We start from the raw sequence: 25,717 nt of genomic DNA, 5'->3' as shown, positions 1-25,717 counted from the left end.
ATGCTCCAAATTCCGCAAAACTTGACCAAAAAAAAGAAAAAAGTCTTTTACATTATTCAGCCTTTGTAATACCGCTTCATGTCAATAGGGACATAACTGACACTTACTTTGGTTTCAACTCCTCATTTGACATGAAGCTTGTTAGTGAAAAGTCTGCGAGCTTTCCATTTCTTACGCCGTGGTTTCCTTGTCTTTTCTTGCATTCAATCATATTCCCCGCTCCTCAATCGCGTCACTGTCAAGATGCGCCCCGACACTACCCAGGGCCTCGTCGAGGTTGACAGCCTCGAAATCAATGTTCTCGTCAACGACGAAATCGACCAAATCTCCCCGAGCCCGAGCCCTCTAGTCCGTCATACGCAATCGTTTGCAGGAGTGCCGCTCAGCCCTGTTCCCGACCCCGCCGAGCGTGGTGGAGCAAAGCTCGAGATGCCAATGCGCAACATTTGCTGCGGTGCTCATGGGCTGTCTCTATTTATTGTAACCGCTCCACTCACCCTGCACACATCAGCCAATGACTGACACAGCATGTAGACAGCCAAGAAAGACGGCCAGAGTCGTACGCTGCTGTTTGACACCGGACCAGAGGAAGATGTATTCGAAAGGAACTCTAAGAGGCTGAGGCTCCCTATGGGAAACGTGGAAGCAATCGCGTTGTCTCATTGGCACCGTGACCACTCAGGGGGGTTACTGTCTGCTATTCGGCTGATTCACAATGACAAATCAGCCCATGGCCCGGTACTTGTGGCCCTGCCTCCTGACAGGCCCGATTATCGTGGGGTCATGTTCGATACTCCCATATCTCTCGAGCCTGATCCGACTCTACAAGAGATAGAGGATGCGGGCGGCGATATTGAGATTGTCGACCACGCCCGCACAATCTTGGATGGCATGTTCTTCATTTCCGGGGATATACCACGAGAGACGTCGTACGAAGGTGGTATCCCAGGTGGCATCAGGTACAACACTCGAAGCGGGGAATGGACTAAAGACGAGCTGGTCATGGAAGAACGATATGTCATGTGTAACATCAAGGGTACGTCTTCGCACGTCTGCTATTAACTTTAGTGCCTGCCAGCTGATCATCATTCTCAGGCAAGGGATTGGTCATCTTCACAGGCTGTAGCCACGCTGGCCTGATCAACATCGCCAAGGATGCCATGAATGTTAGTAATAGCGCCGTCCATTCTATTGTTGGCGGCTATCACCTCGCCGATGCTTCGCCTGAGAAGATGAGTGATTGCATGAGAGATCTAAAGGAGATCAACCCAACTGTCCTCATGCCTGGCCATTGTACTGGATGGAGGTTTAAAGGACTGATTGAGAATGAGATGCCTGGCCGAATGGCCCCAATCTTTGGCGGTATCAAGTACCAACTTTAAAAGTCTCATAATCTGACCATGCGTAGCCATAACTTCAACGGACAATTTTCCGATAGGACCTATGTTTAGTATTGAATAGCTGCCAATGACTTCGTCTTGGTGTCCCATTTTTTCGCGGTTACACTGCGGCAACGACAATGGTCTACTGTAGTCTCCAACGCTAAAAGTCTTCTCCCCCGTCTTCCACTCCAGGGAATCTGTGATGGAACTTGGAAAGGAGACATGTACACGGTATCCAAGGGGCAAGTCTTGCAAGAGAATTTCAACTGCTCCTACATTAGACATCATTGCTGAAATCCCCAAACAACTCGGCAGGAATACCAGTAAAGGTGTGGTGGTAGAGTAAGTATTCAAATAGCAGCAAAAGGCTGGATTTACTACGCGGTCATATCATTCTACATACTCTATGAACAATCGCACAATTTCACTCAGTTTTTTGTTGTTGTCAGAAACAGGTATGGAACCACCCTTGAAGCGGGATACTACTCGCAAATTGACACATCCAACAGTTGCAAATCGCCTGATTTTCCCTTTCTGATAAGGATTCATGGTTGCCATGGCCAGCCAGTATGTGCCAGGTGCTTCATTAATCAAGCGACCGACTGCGCAAGACCCTGTAGCATAGGAACGTCCATTGTGTAAAGATCGTTGCCCTGCTCATCGAGAAAGACAGAAGGCCCCTGGCTTGTCATCAACATCTCTGTCTCAACCTCGAAGACCAAGGGGTCGTGGACAGCGCCCTTGCTCTCGGAGACAAAATCCCCCTCAGCGAAATGACCTGTTTGTGGGTGATCGCCGGTGCCCTTGAGAACAAAAATCTCGGCAGCCTCAATATGACGGTGTGGCGGAAGAACGCCCCCGGGCTCGGCGCGAATGATAACAGTGTGGGCGCCGGTCGCTGGCTGGAGTTTTACCAGCTTGATCCATATTTTAGGTGCCAATGGAAGCCATGGGAGGGTGTTGCAGTTGACAGTTGAACCAGCATCTTGACCACCATGATGTATGTCGGGCGATTCGGTGACAGGCATGGTCAAGACCTGCTTTTCTTCGGGTTTGAGCTTTGCTAGACAACTTGGTGTGGCGCTGTGAGGTAGGATAATCAAAGATGCTTCTAGGACGAGTGTACTCTTGTGTGTTTTTCGTTTGCGATGAAAGACAAAACCCTCCGCGGGTTCAACATCTTGAATAAGGTAGGTTATATGTGTGCGTCAAATAGTCAATCCTGAGAAGAATTACAGAGTCAAAGGGCCGGACTGGTCCATCGAAGAATGAATTAGGAACCACAAAAAGCAGGCCCATCGGAAGAGCTAGAGGTGGGAACACGGATGTAGCCAAGGACAGCCCTTGCAACCTGACCCGCTGTGCAAAGCCAAGGAACGTAATCTGCTGACAAGATGGCGGTCATGACCAGCGATTTGATTACCAAATAGACACACCTAGCGGTTAAGGGAATGTGTGTCTAGGACAAGCGTCGGGTAGAGCACCAGTCTCAAAATACATCCAGAGGTTTCCAGATCGGATCTACTATACGTCAAAAGTCCGTTTTCTAAAGTCCGTTGTCCAAATTCTGTTGTCCGAAGCCCACATGAGCATGAACTCGCGGAACATGGTTTCCGGCGCTGACCGTCGGCGAAGAGCGAGGATCAAATCTCGCGCTCCTTTGTCTTCCGAATACCGAGCGCAGCTCATGTCTGGAAATTAGTGGATTGGGTGACAGACATGGTAAGTAGGTACTTGGAGAATGCGCAGGTCGAGGGTATCTCACGCCAGCGTGATAAAGCCTGAACTCAGACATGCTTTTTGACCACCACCCTGCCCGCACTCATTATTTCTATGACCGATGTCAAGCAACAAATCAAAATGCAGCTCACAATTGTCCCAGCATCATCTCAAGTCTGCCAGGTAGCGCTCCGAGCGCTGCTAGCCCGAGATTCTTCTCACAAAGTTGTTGGTATCTATCGCGACCTTGGGAAGGTCCCTTCTGATCTCAAATCACACCCAAACTTCCGGGCCATCAGAGGCAACCTCGCTGAGCCAGAGTCAATCGACTTGAGTGGTTCTGACGCAGTGCTTATCACAACCCCAGCTGCATTTTCTGATCCTGATGTCTCTGCGCACAACAAGCGCATCACTGACAACGTACGCAACGCTGTGAAAAAGGCGGGATCGGTCAAGAGGCTTGTCTATGTGTCTAGTGTTGGGGCACAGTATCATGAGGGCGTAGTAAGTTTATACCAATTGGCTCCCGTCATGTATGGACGGTGCTGACGCCGTGAGGCAGGGTGAAGTCAAGAGTAACTACGATTCTGAGAAGGCCTACTGCGGAGTGGCCCCTGAAGTTGTATTCGTTAGGAATAGTTATTTCATGGACAACTGGAGACCTGCCCTCGACACCGCCAAATCAGAGCGACCGTTCTTCTTTTCTCCAATCCTTCCCATCGATTTTAAAATACCTATGGTACCTATCTATGCCACATCTTTCGACCCATAACACAGTAGACGCTAAACCGTCCCGCAGGTTTCACCACGAGATATCGGCGAAATATGTGCGACAGAACTTCTAGCTACCAGAGACGGGACCAAAGAATACCCCCAGATTGTCAATGTTCAAGGCCCCGAGAGATATTCCACCACAGACGTGAAGCATGCCCTCGAGTCAATCGTGGGAAAGAGTATTGAGGTCAGACCTGTTGATAAGGACGCTCTGCCAAGCTTCTTCGGGCAAGTGTTGCCATCTCACTTGGTAGCAGAGTTTGTTGAGATGACAACGTCAATGCTGCCGGGAGGATTGCTGGAGCTTGAGAATGCGGCTATTACAGACTGGAGAGTAGGCAAGGAGTCCCTCATTGCTGCTTTGACTCGGATGTGGCATGAATAGATGCTGCTGCCTGTCGCCTCGGCTTGATGTGGCTGTGAAAAGTAATGCATGCATTTGTCCATGGGGATATCAAGCAGAGAATTTGTTCAGATAGGCCAGACTCTTCTCGATGGAGCTGAAATGAAAGCATACATGCCTCCGAGGCAAACACTGATTTGGAGTCATCGTCTCCCTATGATATCTTCTCTCTCACACGATCTTAACTCATCTTGCGACTGCGTGAGGCATCACACTACCCGTAACCCTTGGATAACGGAAATATACCTAATACCTAGCATGGCCACGTCATGAGGCAAGATCAGTGTTTCAACTGTGAGCTGGATAATATACCAGGTGTATCTATCTCTTTTACAATACAAGGAAGCTCACGTACAAAGCGGTCAATTTGCTGGATGCGTTTGGTGTGGTGACTGCTCTCTCTTACGCAAGGCGCGACGCACAGTTAGGCTAAAGCATGATTTGAGGAGGCTTGGACACAACAGCGGAGGGTGATGGATTGAAAAGCAATTAATTACTGTATCATCTAACCACTATAGGATTCTAGGCGTTCTAGGGGGTCTGCCTCTGAGAGCCCCTCAAACTTTGATCAACCCACAGCAGGCAGTCTCTGACGGATCACTCTCTATTTCTCCAGAGCTGTATGCTACCTTTTCACCGGTGCATTTGAGCGCCATAATCCCACAAATCATCCTCGAAGCTTAAGATGGCTCAAGCAATGCTCACATGAGCTTTGAAACGAGCCTTGGGGTCGTATCGGGCTCTCAGCTTCTGGACTTTGGCAAGATTGCTTCCATAAATCTACAAGAGCCACATCAGCATCAGTAACCGATAACAAAGCCATTTACTATATAATATTTGCATACCTTGGAGATCTCAGTCCATTCATCAATGGCATTCGGTGTAGGCGATATGCGAGGGTCATCGCCCATCAAGAGCTTTGGGGCCTCTTTTGCGAGCTTCTTGGCCTTTTCCTCTTCTGCTGCGGGGACGTCCAGCCCACAGCCAACTCCAATCACGAGCATATGCCGACATCCGCGAGGACCCGGCCATGCCATTGCGCTCGGGTCAGAGCCTTCGCGCTTCTCAGTGTTAGCTATGAATGCGGTAGGGCTGGAATCGAGACCGGGGATCTTACGGTACAAAACAACTCAAATATCATATAGGTGTTGTCAGAGATGGTCTTTCCATATTTGTCTAGGTCTGTAAACCATTGAACACAGTCCTTCAACTGCCTCTCGCTGAACTCTGGTACAATCATAGGCGCCCAATATTGCTTGGAAGTCCCGGACATCGCAGCAACACGATCTAAACAGCATCAGCATGAACGTCATTGGAAATCTGCCCATGAGTAGTGCGTAGTGGAGAAGCAAGCACTACTAACCTTGGATTCTGATGACTTCCAAAATTGTGCCCATCTTGGTGAAGTCTTGAGCACCTGGGAGGTCAAGCGCCCACTTGAAGGTGGTGCGACCGTGCTCCTCCCCGCTAACATCAAAAACATGGAAGACCAGAGCATCATGCTCCCCAGCATCAACGTCATGCATGTTCTGGAACTTGTCTTTCTCGATAAACATAAAGACAGAGATTCCTGGGTCGGCAGATGAAGCAGAGAACCGGGACAAGTGAGGGATCGCCTGGGGGAGCACAGACCTAGGAGCAACAATCGTTCCGTGAAAAACAGACGCAGGCGATGGGTGTAGTTTGAAAATAACCTTTGTGATCGCTGTAATAACACTTAGCAACCTTTTCTTAGAAGTGTAGGAACATAATCTTACCTCCAAATCCGCCACCGCCACCACGAATTGCCCATAAGAGCTCAGGTTCTTGAGACGCCCAGACGACGGATCCGTCATACTTGACAACTTCGCAATCAAGCATATTCTGAGGATCCGAAATACAACCTAGGTCACCAGAGAGCCAGGAGAAACCCGCGGTAATAATACTGCCACCGACGCTCACACAGGGGGTACGGGCTCCGACGGCTTGACCGGACAGTCAGCAGATAAGCCCTCGGGAGTGGACGACTAGGCGCATGCCTCACCAGTAAACTGAGGGGCAACCTTGTGGATAGCTTCATACACATCTAGCCAGTGTTGACCGGCACCCACAGTGATAGTGTTCTCATCAGAATTGTAGCTGAAGCTGTCGAATCTGTGCATACTCAGCAGTATGTCTTTAGTTGGCATGGATGAGTATCCATGACCACGGAACGCAAAGTCCAGCTGTGTATCGTCATATAGATACTTCATGACTTTCCCCAGAGTCTGCGCATCGGACGGCGCGACTACAGCTTGAGGGCCGAGGTTGACTTGCGCAGCCCAGAAGGTCGTAAGCTTCTTGTAGGAAACAGGATCAGACTGCGAGGTGATAATGTCGCTTGGAGCAAGAAGTGAGACAAGACCTTCCATTTTGAGAATGATGTGTCGGCAACGTATGCAATTATGGTTGAAACAAGATGAAAGACGAACCTACCGATGAGAAAATATATGGGCTGTCCTGAAGCTATGACTATTTTATACAGACGTACAACCATTCCCGTTCAATCAACAAGTAATCGTCATCTACCTGACAGAGCGGACCTAAAGGGTCTCTGTAACATGAGAGGCGGAATTTCTCATCAGTAGTAAAGTTCCACATCCGCATATCCCCCTCAGGCATGATTCAACAACCGATTGAGCGGGTACCGGACGGAGCACGCCGGCAAATATTGAATCCCGAGATGTCCGAGCGTTTGATTGCCCCGAATCATGTACTGTATCCACCGCTTGGCTGGACAAGCGTGATTACCGAGGCCCTTCAGGAAATCGTTCGAAATACTGGCCAAAGTCTCTCTCCTAGAAGTTCCTCTTCTTACGTTCTTACACCCATGTTATGCGAAAATGTGTCACTGGTGGCAACTGACATGAAATAAAGGCTGTTCAATATTTATTGATATGTGCTGTTTTCTTCCATGACCATCTTTTCTTCAACTACCAATTTTAATTCGCCATCTTATTATCTTGGTTTTTTACCCTTCCACAGAAGATACCTGTTTTCAAGTCTTTCTTTTCCAGTCCTTAGCTCAACATCAAAATGGAACGTGTCCCGACGCAGAGAACGATGGAATCTCAAGGTGTAAGTAGCAGAGAGGGTGGTGTCTACGTCTTGTGTTATGTCTGACACTTATTCAAGGACCAGCAAGAAGATATAGCCAATGGCGCGCACCTATTTACCAACCTTCTACATGGCGTAGTTGGGTGGGATGGTCAGAGCGATCCTCAAAACCCCAAGTGAGAATATCACGGTGGTGATAACATGAACAACCTTGACCTGATGCGATTGAAGGAACTTTTCCTATCAAACAAAGTTAATTCTTCTTGGCCTCGTCAGCTTCGTGTCCTTTCTGAGGTGAGATTATCCTCGCCGTGTATCTGCCTCTTTATGTGCAGTGATCGCTTACAACTTCTGCTGTTGGACCACTAAGTTCACTTGCGTCTTCTATCACGGCCCCCGGGGCGCAAGCCATGAGTGACGAGCTCGGAAACAAATCAAGCGTATTGAGGTCTTTTGCCACCAGCATCTATGTCCTAGGACTCGCGGTAAGTTTTTTATTTTCTTACCCGCTGGCATACAAGCAAGAGAATCGGCGCTAAAGATTGTGTCTACAGTTCGGACCATTGGTTCTTTCGCCGCTCAGTGAGATTTACGGTCGGTTACCAGTCTTAAACTTTGCCAATCTCTGGCTCGCCGTTTGGCAAATCCCTTGCGCAAGGGCTGGCAGTATCGGCAGCCTCATTGCCTTCCGTTTTCTGGCTGGCGTAGGCGGGGCTGCGTCACTGACGCTGGGCGGCGGACTCATATCGGACATGTTCTTACTGGAGCAGCGCGGTACTGCTAACTCCATCTTTAGTGTTGGGCCACTGTTTGGCCCTGTGCTAGGGCCCATACTAGGAGGCTTCATCTCTGAAAGGGCCGGATGGCGCTGGGTCTACTGGGTTCTTCTGGCTGCGTGTATTACCCTGGCCGTCATTGTCTTTGGTTTCAGCCGCGAAACCAACCACGTGGTATTGCTGCGCAGGCGTACAGAGAAGCTCAGAAAGGTGCTGGGGAGAGATGACTTGGTCAGTATCTACGATGTCAGCACACCCAGAACAAGTCGCAGAGAGCTGGCCATACTCGCTGCTGGAGTCATCAAACCATTCCAGTTCATCACCAGGTCGCCAATCGTCCCTCTCTTGGCAATCTATATGGCCTTTGTTTTTGGCCTCCTCTACCTGCTTCTTACAACTGTCGCCGGTGTATTCACGGATACATACGATTGGCCTCTGGAGATTTGTGGCCTTGCTTATCTAGGACTCGGCTTAGGTTTCGTTATGGGGCTTGTTATCACAGCTTGGACCTCGGATGCTACTGTGATACGGCTCACAAAAGCTAACAGAGGAGGATATAAGCCAGAAATGCGACTAGCCCCGTCCATCATTTTTGCTCTTTTCGTTCCTATCAGCTTTTTCTGGTACGGCTGGGCTACGGACCAACAAGTTCATTGGACCGTTCCGATCCTAGGTCTGGCTCCATTTGGATTTGGTATGATGGGTATTTTTGCGTCCATTCAAACCTACTTTATCGACATTTCAGGCCATTATTCGGCCTCTATACTTGCTGCTCTTACAACAGTGCGCTGCATCTTTGGTTGCTTCCTCCCATTAGCCGGACCACAGATGTACGCCTCTCTGGGACTTGGCTGGGGCAACTCGCTTCTTGGTTTTATTGGGTTGCTTTTAATTCCGGCGCCCCTAGCTATTTATCGCTTTGGAGGTGGTCTTCGAGAGAAATACCCTCTAATGCTCTGAGGGCGCGGAAAAATGTGGAAATGAGATCTTGCGAGTTACGGGCGCGCAGGTCATCAGGAATCAAGGTGTATTGTAGGAGTAACTATTCGGAAGGGTGGTCCGCATCGCGGGCTAATATCCACACGCGCGGCTTACGTAATACCGCACGTCACGTGACAGGCGGTGAGGCTGCGGCTCAGATTGAGGGTATCGCAACATGAGACAAGTGATTGCCAGACATTTAGGTCGGAACTGTTTGTCCTTTGGTTGCCTTTTTTTTCTTTCTTTTTCCCCTATCTTGAAATGAACTCGTAATTTCTCCTTGATTAGCTCTTGTAGTCGTCAGCTAGATCAAGAACACCATACAATTTCCCAAGAGGCCATTCGACGAGGTCCAAGTACTCTGGGTGTTAGCCACGTGCAATCACTCTCGAATCTCTTTGGTTATATCCTCACCCGAAGCCAAAAAGGCCAGGTCACAATTTGCTGAGTAAGACGTACTGAAATCCCATGATATACAAGGTTTGAGGGCTTGGATTCATGGATATCGCATCGAGGAAATCTATAGATATCATTGAGGGAAACGTTGTGGCAGCGAGAGCCTTTCGAGAGTTACCTTTGTCATGTTCCGATAACGCAAAGCATCTTTGTAATAGTTGTATAGCAGACTCATAGCGTGTTGTCTTTGTTTGCATCTATGGCCACTGATTTGCTTCATAGTATATGAATCTCAGCATCAAACTGTTCCACCAGAGCGGGATGCTTGCGGGTTGTATGTGCTGTTTCCATGCACCCCGCAAGATTCAGGTACGCCTTTCTCGTGGTCAACGTCCGTTCTGACGTAGTCATCGCCAACAAAGACACCAGCCACGCCCAAATGAAACGGCCTAAGACATTTGCAACGTTCTCAGTGCGCGTATTATTTCCCCTTCAGATCATGCTATCTCTCACGAGTGGATAGTGAGCGGTGTGCATCTGCAAAGTGGAACACGGATGGCTCGGAGCTCGTTTTCGGGATCTTTTGCAGGCCAGAGGGTCAACACCATGCCCACAACGTTGCTCCTATATCGCGCGGTTCATCGGTGCTTCATGCGAATACTTTTGAATTAGGTTGTCATAGAATAATTGTATGTCACTCCGTCTACCCGCTCTACCTCCTCAAAAACGCCCAGAACGCCTGCGAAATCCCTCTACCCCTCATATCCCATCCCAATCACAACGACTCCTCCTTGTGAATCTCAATACCAGCTGGCGCCCCAACCAACGTCTTGCACTGCGCATAAATCACAAACTGCCCAGCGACCAGACCGCATGTCATGACGATACGCGGGCCCAGGCCCGTCAGCAGCAGCCTCTTGGGCCCAAACTCCTTCGCGAGCTGGAACATCCTACTGGTGGCCCCCTGCTTCGGGTCGCCCGCGCCCTTGTTGATGGCCGACAGCAGCGTGTCCGCCGGGTGCGACAGCACCGCCGCTGCGACACCCGCCACCACGCCCGACGCCAGCTCCACGCCCGTCGACTGCAGCTGCGTCATCTTGGCCTTCCTCTCGGGGCCCATGGTGCGGTAGATCACCTCCACCGCCGCCTCGTGCACCGAGAACTGGCCGACGGCATACGGTACCTGCTTGAACAGCAGCGGCACGAAGCCTGAGTAGAACCCCTTAAAACCCTCCTCGCGCGCCAGACGCATAAAACCGGACGTCAAGCCGTTAGCGAACCCGCGCTGCGACACGAGACGGATGCGCGTCGCCTCGAGCGGGCACAGCAGAATATCCGCAAAGAACTCGGCAGTCGCGCTTGCGCCGAGGTAGATGGCGGTGCGCTTGTCGACGGCCTTGTCTGGCCCGCCGGCGAGGGTGATGAACTGCTTCTTGAAGAACTCGTAGCCGGCGAACTTGCCGCCGCCCTGGACGAGGTAGCCGACCGCCGTGGGGCCGAAGCCGGTGAGCAGCGCGGAGGCGCCCTCCTTGGCGACGATGGTGCGCCCGGCGCTGACCATGTTGAGGCCCTTCATGGCGTCGTCGACCTGGATGCGCGTCTTGACGACGTCGATGGGTGTCGCAGCGCCGTGGGTGAGCGTCGCGGCGAGCGCCCCGGCGCCGAAGAACTTGGCATAGTCGAGGGGTGAGAAGGTCGGGACCTCTGTTTGTGGTGGTGTTGTTTTTGATGCCATGTTTGTTGAGAGTGGAGATGTGTCTGCTTCTGGAAATCAGAGAATTGATATGTACGATGGGGAGTATCAAGAGAAAGCGGCTGGTCGAGAGTATTAAAAGGTCTCTCCCGTCATGTAGAAGATAAGAGAGCTTGCCTTGGCAGGGTAGTGTGTGCTGTGGTGCGTGGTGGACCCCTAGTCGCTGTGCTTGAGCACGCTATGACGTCGTTGTTCCGTCGTGACGGAATCGCCGCCGGAGTGTTCGGGGACGCATGCAAACGCTAGCCCCAATTGCCCAATCAGATTGGCCCTGTTTCATTCGACGGGACTGGGAGAAAACTCGGCGGGATTGACGACATTTTTTGGATCACTAAGGACCGCCCACTTTATCGCGGTCTGATAAGCTTTTGGATGCCGTTCGTCCCGACTCGCGGAGTCGCGCCCCGACGCAGCGGATGCTCCCGCGCCGCGAGATGGGCCTGGTGGCTCCGATGCCGCGCAAGACGTTACCCTGGATCCGCCGGGATTAATTTTTTCAGCCCAACTGCCGCGGTCGCCTCCGATTCATTGATGTTATTCCCAGCCGGTGATTCTATTCTCACATCGGGGCTACGTTGTAACAGAGCAGTACAACGAGCAAAGTCTTATGCACGTTCTTGTACGTCGCCCAAGCTTCATTAGGACCTCAATGATTTTCAAGCCGAATTCAAGTCTCGGTGTGAAATTGCTTGAGAAAAGGCGTGCCTGTCCCTGTGTGTACGCCGACACACCGAAGGTACAACAGACTCCAGGTGCACTCATAAGTAGGTTTCGGGCCCACTGCAATTGCTTTCCGAACTCAACCACATCATCCGTCGACGTCTACTAGGTACACACGTACAATTCGGACATCAAAAAGTTTGAACACAGGAAGAAATCTTTCTTGTATTGAACCTCACGTAGAAAGAGTAGACCTATGTCTTGTATCGTATTCAATAAAAGTGAAAATTTTGTTGCGTAGTAGTTGGTCCTGTCATTCCTTCGGGAACATCGCCGGTGTTGACTGGACAGACTTGACTCTTCAGCGAGAACCTGCGCTTGGTTCCGTGAGATAAATTTAAAATATTCGGAAACAAATAGATCATGCACACGTTGCCGAAAATTATCGATGCGATGCCAAAAAGGATAGAGAAAAAAAAAACCCCATAACGGAAATTTACCCAATGCAACAAGATGGCCAAATAGCCGTCGTTCTCAGACAATGACCACCACTCGGTTGTTCTCAAACTCTGTAATACCTCGATGCCGGGCAGTGACATCATATCCAGCTTTTTCTGATACCCTGTATCCTTCAATCCGAGTTTTGTTGGCAATGCCAACACGACGAAACACCAAAGCAGTGCTAAAGTCTTTACCATCAACAGCCCTCAGCAAAAGACTAACAGTAGAACTCGTAGCAGGCCCGTAGAGTGCTATGGGAGACGGAGGACGCGGTGGTGTTCTCCCAGATTTCAGCATGTCGAAAATATAGAGGCTGTCTTGCGAGTCTGGAGTTTGATCCAACCATTCCGATGTACCCGATCCGAAGATCGGATTAGAGCGAAGGGAAGGAATATTGGGGCGATTGTTGTCTGATCTCCAAGCACGGAGAGAGCCTCTGAGCGTAATGGAACCTGAGATATTGCTGTGAGATCTATCAGGACTGATGTCGACCAAGATAACGGATGACATCGGCATCATCTTGCCTGGATGTCGACATAAATCGTAAGATACCGCGCCAGAACGAGACCCCCAAGTCCAGGACGGGCCTCTTATGTCTGCCTCGTCAGCCTGCTCCAGTCTCCAACACATACTGGGAATCAGATGCTTCCTAGTCCATAACCCACCAGCGAATTCGTCCCCACCAGCTTTGCAAAGCACCTTAGAAATTGCCAGAAACGCAGGGATTCTATCAGATTGCTTCGTCAACTTTCTGTGGGTGAATTCCTCGACTTGAGATTGCCACACTTCGATGGGACTTTCTTTGTTCTCAGAGGCCAATTCTTGCTGCTGAAGAGTCTTGACGGCTAGTTTTAATCTTCTCCTTGTGTCCAAATCTTTGCCACTGTAGTCGATAGACCTAGTGAAACACTGTGCTTCGGGATTTGGTTCGATGTGATAAGAGCAGAGACACTCCCAGTGCAGGATACCGGGGCCAAAATAGACAACTCGTGTGCTCATGAGGTGTTCTTGCAATGTCCAAGCCCGCTGATGCACTGGGCCTTCAAAATCCCCGTCCTTGTAATCGTGATGGCTGGGATAAGCCGCAAATTCAAACACACCTTCATTGAAGGTATGGCGATATTTTTTCGGAAGACCAATCTTCAATGGTATGGGCCTAGCAGTTTCTCTTGAGCGTGACACGAATAAGCTGTCCCTGGAGTCTGCTGCAACAAGACTTGTAAGTGCCAAGTCGGCCCGAGAGTAAAGCTCGTGCATTACTGCCGCCTCACGGGCCCAGTCATCCGCATCATCTTGTATAATACAAAGTGCGTCGATCCAAAGGTACTTGTACCCTAAAGATCTTGCAACTATTACAGCCTGGCGAAGTAGTGTCCGAAGTGATTCCAAAGGGATGCCCTGCTTGCGGTGTGAGAAGTTGTTTTTAGTGGTTGTGGCGTTCCCCGAGAGACCCCAGCAATACGACAGGATGCAGTAACGCTCTTTAAGGCCATGACCTTCGAATAGAAATGGCTCCCTGTCTTCAGAGCCCACGTTCAACACTCTCGTTGGTAAAGTGCTGCAAGTTCCGCGTGGGCCGTATGTGTCCCGGCAAACGGAATGCCCTGGAGAGGTTTTGCAAATCTGAAGCCAATGCTTTGCGACGCTCATTGCTTTCGGTGAGCCAGTACTATGATCGTTGCATTGGCTGAGAGGATATCCCTGGTGAGTTTCGAATCCTGTGTCATAGGGCCGCAAGCCGAAAGAGGCACATGGAGATTTCGAATCCCCAACATGTGCAGTGAAATCGCTTATTTGATAGGGGCCAATTTTACCTTCCATGAAGATTGGGGAACTGCGCCGAATCTTTAGACTGACGGGTATGAGTTCGTGGCTTTGACCACTGTTGCCCTTCTCATTCAGATTGCGAAGTTCGTCAGAAATCGCCAAGCAGATGGGGCACCCAGAAAGTGCGCAATCGTCCAGTTCCTGTTTGTTCTTATGTAAGTCGACCCTATTGCCAGAATACTCACGGTTCGCCGCGGCTGTATCCCTGCAGAATGTTTTGATGTATGCCAAAAACCTTAAGCATTCCAAGCAAAAATTCTCGCCAAGAGCCAATCTTGGTATTTGCGAGACGCTGTGCAAACTGTCCATTACATTGTCGACGAGGGCATTGACAGCGTCCGTGTCCCAATTTTGATCCCGAGGGATATGCGATGCAGACACCAAGTGGTGGTATGTATCATAAAGGGTCCTTTCTGGAAGGACCTGCTTGCTTGAAACGACGGCAAGAAGTCTTTTAGCGGGTATGGCGATATCCTGAGGCTTCGGACGTGGAGCTGCTCGGGAGGGTAGCATTAGTGGAGTAGGTAACTGTCCGTACTCGTCTGACATCAGCCTTTCTAGTATGGAATCTTCCGAGGCCAGTAAAGCAAGATCCGTGATTGACCATTCGTGATGCGTGGCAGCCTCCAAAGTGGCACCGTTCTCGAGCAGGGCGAAGAATACTTCCTCGTATCCTTCGTAAAGAGCTGCATGAAGGGGAACCAGGCCATCCTGTGAGGCTTTGTTCGGGTCCGCTCCATGATGGATGAAAAAGCGGATAGCTTCGATGTTGTGAAGCTTGACAGCCTCATGGATAGCAGTGCGTCCTTCCGTGTTATAGATGTTGGGTTCTGCTCTTGGGTGACGCAGGATGATTTTTGCCGACTCATAATCAAAGCAAAGAAGCGCGAGGTGAAGAGGTGTGTTCCACCGTTGCCAAGTGTCCCCGTACTCATTAGGCGCGGATGTTGGATGCGGGTCGATGATATCTTCATAGGCCCAAAGCGTGTTGGGGTCGAGCAGACGGTCTTCGAGCGCTTTTTGAACAAGTTTCGATGCAGAGCTTCCTCCCTTGTGGAACTTATCCTTGAAGTGTAGCTTTGGGGGGTATTTACTATTGAGCATGATCAGAATGGAGGGCAACTTGATTATGGTAGACGGTTTCTATTTCATGGAAGATACCTATGACGATCTTCCTGTGCCAGTCTGTCTCGTTCTTCATAGCTTAGTTTTCTCCTCCGTAGTTCTTCTTCGGGGGGTAGTCTTGGAGCGCTCGATAACATGGCCCCTTATTTAGAGAATCAAGAAAGTACCGAAATGCTGTTGAGGACAGATTGCTGAACAGCGGTAGGAGAATAGGACGCGTGACGTAGCGCTACTTTCGGCACTTGCAAGACCGTAGCTCTGAAACTTTGAGAAGGAGTGAACGAGATTTGCGAAAGAGGTCTGCTCTTATATGTGCAAGTCAGGCGAGTGCTATTCAATGCCGTCAATCCCAGTAAGGCAACCGACGTCTCGCTGGCCTGCCTCCAGTTTGCCTTCCCAATTTTAGCTCGGTTGCTGAAAATTTGGCCCTAATCCAGAGACGACGTAAATCAGGCTACCAACCATTAATCGCTCAAATATGATGGCACCAAGTTCTAAGACAGCCAATGTCTCACTAACCTCCTTTTTGTCTTGATAACGGCTTGGCTGCTGCAAGTCTGCTCCAATGTAAAAGAGTACGACGGTGCAAGAACCTGTGGCCTTAACTTGGGTACATTAGACGCAGAGAGCAGAATTCCAGATCATTGCTCATGAGATGCCATGAACCACACTTTCGTCATGCCTTGACCTAAGTGTGAAGCCCGAGAGATGTTTATTATCCTCCACCTGATTCACGTGTAGAGCGGCATGTGGCCTCAAAATGACAATGCTCGACTGTAATACGAGAGGGCCTCTTGAAGAACCATCCGAGCACACCTTCCCGGCATCGAGAGGGCTCGTTTTGCAAGGGGGCTCATATGTCACTCTGTCTTACAACTAAGAGTGTGGTGAGACACGCACGAAGGCCACAGATTGCTGCCTTACCCTGAGCCAGGGCAAACAGGTCGTCCAGGTAATCCTTGCAGTCTGCCTTATGCACGATGTGAAACCATACCATCTTACTGGGTTCGCCCGTAGCACCGTAGGCGCCATTAAGCTAAGCAGAAATTGAAGTCTTCATTCTCCAAAAAGGAAAGCCTAGTACCGAACGCCATGCCAAGCAAAAAGCTTACGAGGGCCCCTACGCCCGGTCGCCGTGGCGATGTCTGTCTCACCAACTTCTGGCCAACAATTGGTACGCTGTTTGACAAGACAGAGGGGGGCTGTTCGGGTCGAACTACGACAAGCCCCAGTCGAGACGATTTCAGCAGCTGGAGAACCTATTATCCGGCTGTTCTATTCAGAGGGAAACCAAATTATTGTAAAGCTTATATATTCTTTTAAGTGGCCGATAAACATTTGATCTCAGCAAATGACAAATACGGATTCAACTGCTTAGTCGTATTCTTTCGGATCCATCGCTGCATCCTCGTATATTCGGGTCTTTTCTATGAACTCATTAGGTTTCTGGAGTCTGGTCTATATGGGGTCATCAATAGTCTCTGACCTTTCAGTACGTCGTTTCTATTCTATTTGGTGCTCATCGGGCTCGCCTGCGATCCCTCTGGTTAAAATGCGCCACTTATGTGAGCGCAACGGGCAAAAGCAACTTGGTAGCATATCGTAGTGCTATTTAAATGCTCAAGTCACCAGCAACATGCTCAACGAGAGACCAGTCTCTGAAGAGCCCATAGCAATAAATCAGACGAGAGCGTCCAGCGAAAGCCAAGATATTGGAACACCGATGAATGTCACGCCGGCCATGTTACATTGACAGAGTCGTGTGCTTTAAACATGAAGTGATACGATGCTTCAAACCTCAGGTACGCGCAAAATAGCCATTGAAGTAAGCCAGGAAGAAGAAACCAGATCGTTGAACTTCAAGGTGGTCTCCTTGGATATCCTACAAAGTGCTTGATGACCAGTTGCCACGCCGCACATGGTCGGTGCCATTCGAGTGTTTCTTGTGAAATAGAGTGGATCTGGAAGCCCCGGGGTTTGTTGAAGAGAATGCCGAGCAAAACGCCACTCGTTGACGAAGGTGGAAGAAATTGCATGCCACATGATGAACGTCTTCTGATGCTATTGGTTATTAAGTCATGTCTCCGCTCCTGGATCGGTTCATTTTGAAGTCCGAAATGAAGTCCGCGAGGGTATCACGCGATTTAATTGGACCATTACGGCATCCGCAGGCTTTTGACATGTACATGACTTCACTAGACCTCCGTGCGGTCAAAGTAAGCGCAATCAATGGCAGTTGCAACCGTCAACTTTCGCAACCTTCAAGTCTCAATTATAAGGTAACATCGGCGTATATACTGGAATCCAGCTGCCGGCAGTCCTTGCCGTCCATGTGGTCATTCTGGGCCATGTTCCGATCTAAACCTACCTCTCCGTAATTGAATCCCTAATGTGGAATCGAAGATTACCAAGAACTTCCTCCTATAGTCAATCATCCATGAAACAAGTCATTATATTTGTGTGTAAGTAGTTTCGATGACCAGAGTTTAGAAAGGTTTATTCCGTCATCACAACCAGATGCCGTCTCCTGTTGGTTTTAGAATCTGGACCTTTTTCCAAGATGTGATCCGTGTTCCTTAGCGATGTGGGTCGTTCTATTTCTGAATTGTTGAACTGGTAGAATAGTCCGTTGATCAAGCTAATGCTAGCCCGTTGCTGAAAGGGGGTTGGGTTTCCTGAGTGAAGAGGTTGGTATAGGTTAAAAATGACATACAGAGAAATCCAAAGGCTGGGAGCAGGTTAACTGGAGACGGACTTATCGGGTCCGATAGGTTCGTCTTCTGTGGCTGTGGTGCCGAAATATCAGGCTCGGGCCTTTACACTCCGTTGCGTTGACAGCGTCCGCCCCCAAGTTTGACCCGGAAGGAAAATTTTCCGCTAGCTTAGAAACCCCTTAAAACCCCCTAAACTTCACGTTTTAATAACTCTATGCGTACGTAATGCGCGTAAATAAAAAATATATCAATCGATAGCCCTCGATTAGGTGATTATAATGATATCTTTTTTATTCTCGCGTATTACGTACGCATAGAGTTATCTAAGTGTGAAGTTTAGGGGGTTTTAAGGGGGTTTCTAGGTTAGCGGACACTTAACGCAACGCTAAAAAGAAAAAACGAAACCCCCGGCGCGTTGCGTTGAACTGTCCGCTTAAAAAACCCCTCAAAATTAGCTTTAACTTCACACTTAGATAACTCTATGCGTACGTAATGCGCGAGAATAAAAAAGATATTATTATAATTACCTAATCGAGGGCTATCGATTGATATATTTTTTATTTACGCGCATTGCGTACGCATAGAGGTATTAGTAGACGAAGTTTAGGGCGATTTGGTGGTTTTTCGGTAAAAAGCCCCTTTTTTTGCCTTTTTCGGGCTAAAAACTGCGGGGTGGACGCTGTCAACGCAACGGAGTGTAAGAACGACTGTCCGACCGTGGTGTGCTCTCGGTGCCCGCGCCCTCCGAACGGCCTCCCGCCCAGCCAACACTCCACTCCGGCGACCGAGCCGACTTGGGACGATGGCCCACAGCATCAAAATGAGCAGACCAGCCCCTTATTCCAGTCTATGACTCTATGGTTTGGGCCAAGAGTGGCGCAAGAGCTCTAGCAGCTCCCCTGCGCCACGGATGAGATCAAATTCTGTTCAGTGCACCGAAGCCCGATCTATGTGTCTTTTTATAGCATAAGGCTGAAAGGGGGTAGGATACGAGACTCAGCCCGAACGTTGCAACAGCCCTACGAGCCTCAAAAAATATGCTCGCCGAGCCTTCCCTTAGGGTATCATCACTTCTGTTAAAGGGAGATCGAAACATCTCCAACTGTTGAAGCTATCCAGCACACTTGCAGCCAAGGCAAGCAAATCACATTCGTTGAACGTTTCCAGTCTTTCTTTCAGTCTCACAATAAAACTTTTCCAAATGTCTCCGCTCAAAGAGACCGGTTCTCCGGAGCTGACGGAACTGGACCCCCGCGGCGACGTCGTCTTCGTCGTAGGATCGGCGGCGGCTGAAGACACCCCTGCCCGCAGCTTCCGCGCCTGCTCCCGGACCATGGCCCGCGTATCCCCCGTCTTCGACCGCATGCTCAACGGCAAGTTTACCGAGGCCAAGCCGGCGGCATCCGGCTCCGGCGATGCCGCAGCCGATTGGGTGGTCCAGCTCCGCGACGACAAGCCCGATGCGTTTGCTCTCTTCGCCAGCATCGCCCACGCACAGTACCGCTGCGTGCCAAGGAGCCTGACTATCGACAAGTTCTACGACCTGACGGTGCTGACGCACTATTATGACGCCACGCCCATGTTAACGCCGTGGTTGCAGGGCTGGATCTCAGGGATCGGAGAGGTTCCTGACGTTGGCTCTGAGGGGTTGCTCATGCCCAAATTGCTGTGGATCTCATGGGAGCTGGGGCACAAGCAGCTTTTCGAGAGTACCGCAAGGAGGATGGTTATGGAGTGCCAGGGGAGCATGATTGGGGAAGATGCCGGCCTGGAGGAGCTGAGCATGCCGCCAGACATTATCGGTTCGTTTCCCTTGCCCGCCAACATGGCGCTTTCACTAACTCTTCGCATCAGAACGCATCAACGCCATCCGCAGCCAGACAATACAGTCCATCATGGATGTCTTCCGTGACTTGTACGAGAAGCTCGTCACCGTCGACGAAGGCCCGCGGTGGTGCCTCCATGCGTCTTACATGGGTCCGCACCGGTGCGAGAGCATGATTTTGGGCAGCATGACGTTCTGTCTAACCAGAGCTGGGCTTTGGCCGATCCCTGAAACTTCAGATGTCGATGACAGCGTTGTGATGCTGTACTCGACGTTGATGAATTTGGTTATCCATGATATTGGACGGCCAGGAGAGAAGGGGGGCGTTGACCACTCTGAGTGCAACCCCCGCGCATTCCTTATGGGTCAGATTAAGGATATTTTGGCGGAGGTCCCAAGTCCAGTAAATGATGCGCACAAGAAGCATCTGGATAGACAGATACAGAAGCTTCTGGTTTGAGGATAGAAAAAAATAAATGGATTAAAGATGATGGACGCTGGCAAGTAAATATACGTAAATAGTCATCAATGTGGTGGAGGCGTCGTGGTGAACGCCCGGGAAAGAGACTGGGATCGCATTAGACCTTTGGTTGGAAAAAGAGGTTATGTCTTAAATATTTTCTTATCTATTTTATACTACTTGGCAATAGAACAAATCTTTCTTGTTTTCTCGTCATTTTCTCTCCGACATAAGTGACTTGGGCAATCGGCGACCTCAAGAGTAAACACGCCTGACAAAGTCCAAGATACGGGGCCTTCAGGTGTACCTCAGACGTCAACCCCCTGAAAGCCGCACTATGCCAGGCCGCGATTCCCCTCCGGACGTCTTACTAAGCAGCCCCTACGGCTTCCCGAACTTCTCCGCTAGAGCCTGCTTGGCCGCTATCGCTGAAATCTTCAGATTCGCAATCAAAACAATTTCAAGTGAATTACCTCAGGACCACAGAATCCAGTTCATCGACTCAAGCAGCGCCTCAAACATCGATGGCAACTCATCAACCACTGAACACCTTTATCCTTCACTTCGGCTGTCAATTTTGTCCATCGATGGCCCGCATTTCAGCTTCCTGTAAACATGTCGCGTTCCCGTAGCGGATGTTTGACATGCAAACGACGCCATCGTAAGTGCGACGAAACCCGACCGGATTGTCTGCAATGTCTCGGCCAGGGAATTCAATGCGAGGGCTACAACGTCGTCTTACGCTGGGACACCGGGATCGCTTCACGCGGGCGGTTCACGGGAGCGCCGACCCCTGCGGACGCGCCACCTGCCAAACGCCGAAGGACGACACTTTCGTCGAGGAGCTCGTCGGGAGAGTTCCCCAGCGAGAAGGATTCAGATCCCAAGCTGGCTGCTGCTCCAGAACGAGAAAAAGGCCGGAGCAGAGAATTGTTTCCACGGCAGATTTCATTGGCTCTCCCGCCGAATCCCGGGCCGTCCGGTGCACCTCCGAAGGTCTTGCAGCCGTCCCCGCAGCACTCCGAACCGTCTCAAGCCGGGTCCCCTTGGCCCGGTCAGACGGAACAGGATCGGAGTCTTTACGAACAATGTGAGTACTTCCCATCGATGTTTCTGAATCATAGATCAATGGTTTCTACACGAAACAAGGATCACGGACTGACAACCAATACCAGTCGACAACTCTACCATATTTCTGCTGTATTCCACCCATCGCGATGACCTCTTTCGACGAGATCTTTGTCAACTCGCAAATAGGTCGGAAGCCCTTTGCTCCATTCTTATAGCCACTCACCTGTACGTGTCGAGCCCAGCCAATCCCTCGTCGCTGTTTGAAGAGTACTATCTCCGTGGGCTTCATCTGTTCCGTAAGCAGCTAGAGTCCTATGATGGTACCGTCAACGTGGGGGTAATGTACGCGGGTCTTTTTATTTGCACCCTTAATGTGAGTAAATCTCAAGTACAGGTTACCTCAAATACCTTCCCGTTTGGCCGCTAATAGTCCTCCCCCTCACTACAGCTTTTCCAAAGCGCACCATGGTCCGTTCATCTGGAGCTCATGACCACTGTCTATGGCCTGGGAGGTAGTCTGCACGGTTCTGCTATTCTAGATAACCCCGACGCCTGTTTTCCCTTGGAACTTATGGCAGTGATGGACATGCCGACCTTTGTCCGAGGACGTTCCACCATGACATTAGGCATCTGGCATAGATTACGCCAGGCCCAGGAGTCTCGTCACGAGAAGGTCGAGGGTGGAATAGAGGTAATCACTAGTCTACCACGGTCACTCCTCGACATTTTCTCTTCGATCCAAGACGACTCTTCGGAGGATGCACTGCTCTCGTGGCCAGGAGAGCTCGGCGAGATACCGCAGATCCACCTGTGGGAAGCCTATCGCTTCGCTGGAGCTCTCACTGGTCGGCGGTTGAGAAGGGGTCGGGGTCTCCCATCGTCAGCTCCGTCAACGGAGCTCCTGGTCGGTCGCCTTGTGGCAGCCATCGATGCCCTCTGCGACACACGGACGCGGTCCGAATATGACCATCTGCTCACAACAAACTCGCTGCTTTATCCGTATGTTGCGGCACGGTTGGAGGTTGCCACCTTGCAACGACGGCCTTCTTGGATGGAGGTGCTGCGCCGTGCTGTCGACATTTGCCAACCTTACGGCAGAAGCGCGAACGCGTGCAATATTGCAGACATGTTGGATGAGGCGTGGAAGGCTGGCGATGATGATTACGACATCGACGAGTATGCCAGACGGAGGAACGTGGAGATAGCTCTCTTTTGAGTGATGGTCTCCGAAGCTAAGAACTAGACGGGGTTCGAGTTATCCAGCGACGTGCACTGGAAATGTGCCGTCCAGTGTCAGAATATCCCAGCCCATCACCCTATCTACATCACTAGGCACAAACAAATAAATCAAGATGAAGTGATACCACTCGTCCAGTCTAGCGATATCATTGACAAGGTCGGTTTGAGGCTTCGCAGGGGTCGTCGGATAAGCCAAACCACATTAGGTAGGTCCAAGAGCCAATCATGTGTCTGCTCCTAATCGCCCCAGGTGTGCTTCAGTTCTGGTTGTTACCCCAGATTCAAGTTTAAGTGGAGTTTGTGCTTATCAGACGGAAGCCTTGGTTGGGCGATGATGTGGTGGTCTCAAAGGCGAAGACATTAGTATGGTCCAAATCTCATAAGAAGGTGCGATCCCAGGATCTAGATACCCTCAATCAAGAGGCTGTTTGTCTTTTGGTTGCCCGAACTAAAGTCGTCGTCAACAACATCCCAAGTGCTCAGAGGTCCCTCGATACATATAACCATGGAGATGCTTGAGGAAGATACTTACCTACCCCCTGGTAGTGCCAGACTTTTGTCGGGTAGGTTGCTTCCCTGAAGGCGCCCCGAGCGTGCGATGTTGACCTTGGCTTTTGCAGAAGAATCCGTCTTGGTATTGATTCCTGAGCCTACTGCGGACCCTAATGACCCCTTGGTGAGTACTTAAGCCTGTTTTCTGGAAGCTATCCACTCCCTCGTCTGACTACTTGATCATTATTAGAACTGGACCTTGGCTCGCAAATATGTCAACACCCTCTTCGTCCTTGCTGTCACCGTGGCAGTCTTCGCTGCGTAAGCACCCCTCCGATCACAATACCTCGACGTTTCAAAACATAGACACTCAATTGACTGACACTCGTTTGCCAACATGACCATGCAGATGGTCTTTTGGCAGCAAATGACGGTCGAATTGGGCATGACCTACGACGAACTCAACGCCGGCGTCTCCTTCAACGTCGTCGGGCTCGCCCTGGGTTGCCTTTGTATCATCCCCTTCACGAAGAAGTACGGTCGACGATCCACCTACATATTCTCGACCGCTGTCATGGCTGCAACCTCCTGGTGGAGCAGCCGCATGCGGACGGTTCCCGAGATGTATATCACGAATTTGCTCTTTGGCTTGGCCGGGTCAACGAACGAGACCATAGCTGAAATGACTGTACGTTCCATACATCGGTCACATTTCGCGCTTGTTTGAGAACAACATTGTTAACAGAGTTTGTGCTGGCAGATTGCAGACCTCTTCTTCGTCCACCAACGAGGCCTGGCGAACGGTTTCTACATCACCAGCGTCATGATCGGGAACTTCCTGGCCCCCACTCTCGCGGGTATCCAAGCAGCCTCCATGGGCTGGCGATGGGCATACTACACCGTCGGCATCATTCTCACAATCTTGTTTCTCTTATTTCTTTTCTTCTTTGAAGAGACGAAATACGTACCCGTGTCTGTTGGGGTTTCGACCGTCGAAGACTCAGACTTGCAGGAAACACAGAACAAGCTGCGAAAGACAAAGAGCAATGCCAAGGCATCGCACCCCGCCAACGACAAAGAAATCTTCGAGAAGCATGGTGACCAGGACGTTGAGCAGGTCATGCCCCCGGTCCCGCTGCCCAACAAGTACCGACAACGAATGCGTTTCTCCACCCCTACGGAGGAATCGTTGCTCTCCACCTATATTGCCCCTTTCAAGATGGCTCTCTTCCCTCATGTTGTCTTCTCAGCCATACAATGCGCCAACGCCGTGGCCTTCTTGGTCCTCTTGACGAGCATAAACTCCATCGTATTTGCTGCCCCGCCGTACAACTTCAGCACAGCGGGAGTCGGCCTCATGCTCATCAGTCCTTTCATTGGCAACATGATCGGCAGTATATATGGTGGAATCTTCGGGGACCGGATTGTTGTCAGACTTGCACGGAAGAATCGTGGCATCTTCGAGCCGGAGATGAGACTATATGTCCTCTTCGTACCGGCACTCCTCATGGGAGTCGGTGTTGTTATCTTTGGAATCACAGCAGACAGAGTAAGTCATCGTTCTACGTGAGGGAAAGATCTAAAGTCTCATGACTAACAAACGTGCCTCAGGGCATGCACTGGGTGTACCCAAGTATTGGAGGTGCCCTTTTCGCATTTGGCATGAGCTCTATGATGGACGTCAGTTTTACCATTGTGATTGACACCTACAAAGCCGTAAGTACTCAGCACTTGACAAAGAATTTGGCGCTTCAGTACTGACATAGTTTCCTTCCATTTCAGGCCACAGCAGAGTCCTTCGTGTTCATCACATTCGTCCGCAACGCAGCGACCATTGGAGTACCGTTTGCAGTGGTACCTTGGCTCAACTCCATGAGTCTTACAAACATTTCAATAATTTGCGGATGTGTAGCCACCTCTATCTGCTTCTTCTTTATTCCATTACTGATCTGGGGGCGGGGCATTCGAGTTGCGTTGCATGCCAGATATGACAAACTCATGGCGGAAACCCAAGATGTTGGAGCATCAGAGAGAACTTGATAGATTGGCATTATTTTACCTGCATACTTAGATACTAGTTCGAATTCACCGTGTCCTCTAAGAAGAGCCTACTTATTGTGTTTCCTTTCAGTCATCAATCCAGTGTCATGCCCATACTCGATTGGCAGCCGGAATTTACCTTTGAGCCCTCTTGCTGGCAAGACCGTTTGCCATAAAACTGGCTACGACGTAATATTAAACAATTCGCATGCATTCACGTCGACGTATTCCCTTCAAACTATACATGTAAGGACAGTCACGAAATATTTCCGTCTACTCAAGGTCGAGGAAGCCGATCACGGAGTCCACTCCTTCTCGGCTATTACAAATACATATTTTCTAATTGAAATGTATCAGCTCTTATCATGCGGGAACGAGAACATTTCTCAGGATTTGCTATTGCCTTTGAAACCCCATGTCCAGTCCTCATCTCTCCGCTCGAGAGGGTCCTCCTGTCCGTCGGGGACACCAGTCCGAAAATGGCAAGTCCAAGAGCCAATCAGA

At 50.2% G+C, this 25,717-nt stretch overlaps 9 protein-coding genes across 9 annotated transcripts; 6 read left to right on the top strand and 3 right to left on the bottom strand.

Annotated features, from left to right (window-relative positions):
* Positions 1–243: 243 nt before the first annotated feature.
* Positions 244–1,382, top strand: CGCS363_v013771 (7,8-dihydropterin-6-methyl-4-(beta-D-ribofuranosyl)-aminobenzene-5'-phosphate synthase; the record flags this gene model as incomplete). Its single annotated transcript, XM_036645620.1, has 3 exons — positions 244–480; positions 535–1,036; positions 1,096–1,382. 3 exons carry the CDS (start codon positions 244–246, stop codon positions 1,380–1,382), a joined length of 1,026 nt encoding a protein of 341 aa, XP_036489379.1.
* A 590-nt stretch (positions 1,383–1,972) lies between these two features.
* Positions 1,973–2,410, bottom strand: dke1-0 (Acetylacetone-cleaving enzyme; the record flags this gene model as incomplete). Its single annotated transcript, XM_036645619.1, has 1 exon — positions 1,973–2,410. The coding sequence occupies one exon, from the start codon at positions 2,408–2,410 to the stop codon at positions 1,973–1,975; it is 438 nt and encodes a 145-aa protein (XP_036489378.1).
* Positions 2,411–7,763: 5,353 nt separating this feature from the next.
* Positions 7,764–9,089, top strand: prlG-0 (MFS transporter prlG; the record flags this gene model as incomplete). Its single annotated transcript, XM_036645618.1, has 2 exons — positions 7,764–7,838; positions 7,908–9,089. The coding sequence occupies 2 exons, from the start codon at positions 7,764–7,766 to the stop codon at positions 9,087–9,089; spliced, it is 1,257 nt and encodes a 418-aa protein (XP_036489943.1).
* A 1,192-nt stretch (positions 9,090–10,281) lies between these two features.
* Positions 10,282–11,241, bottom strand: MIR1-0 (Mitochondrial phosphate carrier protein; the record flags this gene model as incomplete). The annotated part of the gene is made up of 1 exon (XM_036645617.1): positions 10,282–11,241. One exon carries the CDS (start codon positions 11,239–11,241, stop codon positions 10,282–10,284), a length of 960 nt encoding a protein of 319 aa, XP_036489038.1.
* Positions 11,242–14,701: 3,460 nt separating this feature from the next.
* asaA (Ankyrin-repeat domain containing transcription coregulator asaA) lies at positions 14,702–15,351 on the bottom strand (the record flags this gene model as incomplete). Its single annotated transcript, XM_036645616.1, has 2 exons — positions 14,702–14,741; positions 14,795–15,351. 2 exons carry the CDS (start codon positions 15,349–15,351, stop codon positions 14,702–14,704), a joined length of 597 nt encoding a protein of 198 aa, XP_036489940.1.
* Positions 15,352–19,287: 3,936 nt separating this feature from the next.
* On the top strand, positions 19,288–20,371 carry CGCS363_v013766 (uncharacterized protein; the record flags this gene model as incomplete). The annotated part of the gene is made up of 2 exons (XM_036645615.1): positions 19,288–19,888; positions 19,941–20,371. 2 exons carry the CDS (start codon positions 19,288–19,290, stop codon positions 20,369–20,371), a joined length of 1,032 nt encoding a protein of 343 aa, XP_036489941.1.
* Positions 20,372–22,058: 1,687 nt separating this feature from the next.
* CGCS363_v013765 (uncharacterized protein) lies at positions 22,059–22,658 on the top strand (the record flags this gene model as incomplete). The annotated part of the gene is made up of 1 exon (XM_036645614.1): positions 22,059–22,658. The coding sequence occupies one exon, from the start codon at positions 22,059–22,061 to the stop codon at positions 22,656–22,658; it is 600 nt and encodes a 199-aa protein (XP_036489942.1).
* A 528-nt stretch (positions 22,659–23,186) lies between these two features.
* Positions 23,187–23,498, top strand: CGCS363_v013764 (uncharacterized protein; the record flags this gene model as incomplete). Its single annotated transcript, XM_036645613.1, has 3 exons — positions 23,187–23,244; positions 23,302–23,357; positions 23,424–23,498. The coding sequence occupies 3 exons, from the start codon at positions 23,187–23,189 to the stop codon at positions 23,496–23,498; spliced, it is 189 nt and encodes a 62-aa protein (XP_036489037.1).
* A 72-nt stretch (positions 23,499–23,570) lies between these two features.
* Positions 23,571–25,213, top strand: CGCS363_v013763 (putative MFS-type transporter; the record flags this gene model as incomplete). Its single annotated transcript, XM_036645612.1, has 4 exons — positions 23,571–23,861; positions 23,934–24,722; positions 24,785–24,889; positions 24,956–25,213. 4 exons carry the CDS (start codon positions 23,571–23,573, stop codon positions 25,211–25,213), a joined length of 1,443 nt encoding a protein of 480 aa, XP_036489033.1.
* Between the last annotated feature and the right edge of the window lie 504 nt (positions 25,214–25,717).

This window comes from Colletotrichum siamense (genome assembly GCF_013390195.1).
Source record: "Colletotrichum siamense strain Cg363 chromosome Unknown KSG_Cg363_contig09, whole genome shotgun sequence".
In the NCBI taxonomy this organism is placed as follows: Eukaryota; Fungi; Ascomycota; class Sordariomycetes; order Glomerellales; family Glomerellaceae; genus Colletotrichum; species Colletotrichum siamense.
Note: the sequence above shows the minus strand (reverse complement) of the source record. Positions and strands in the feature narration are given on the sequence as shown.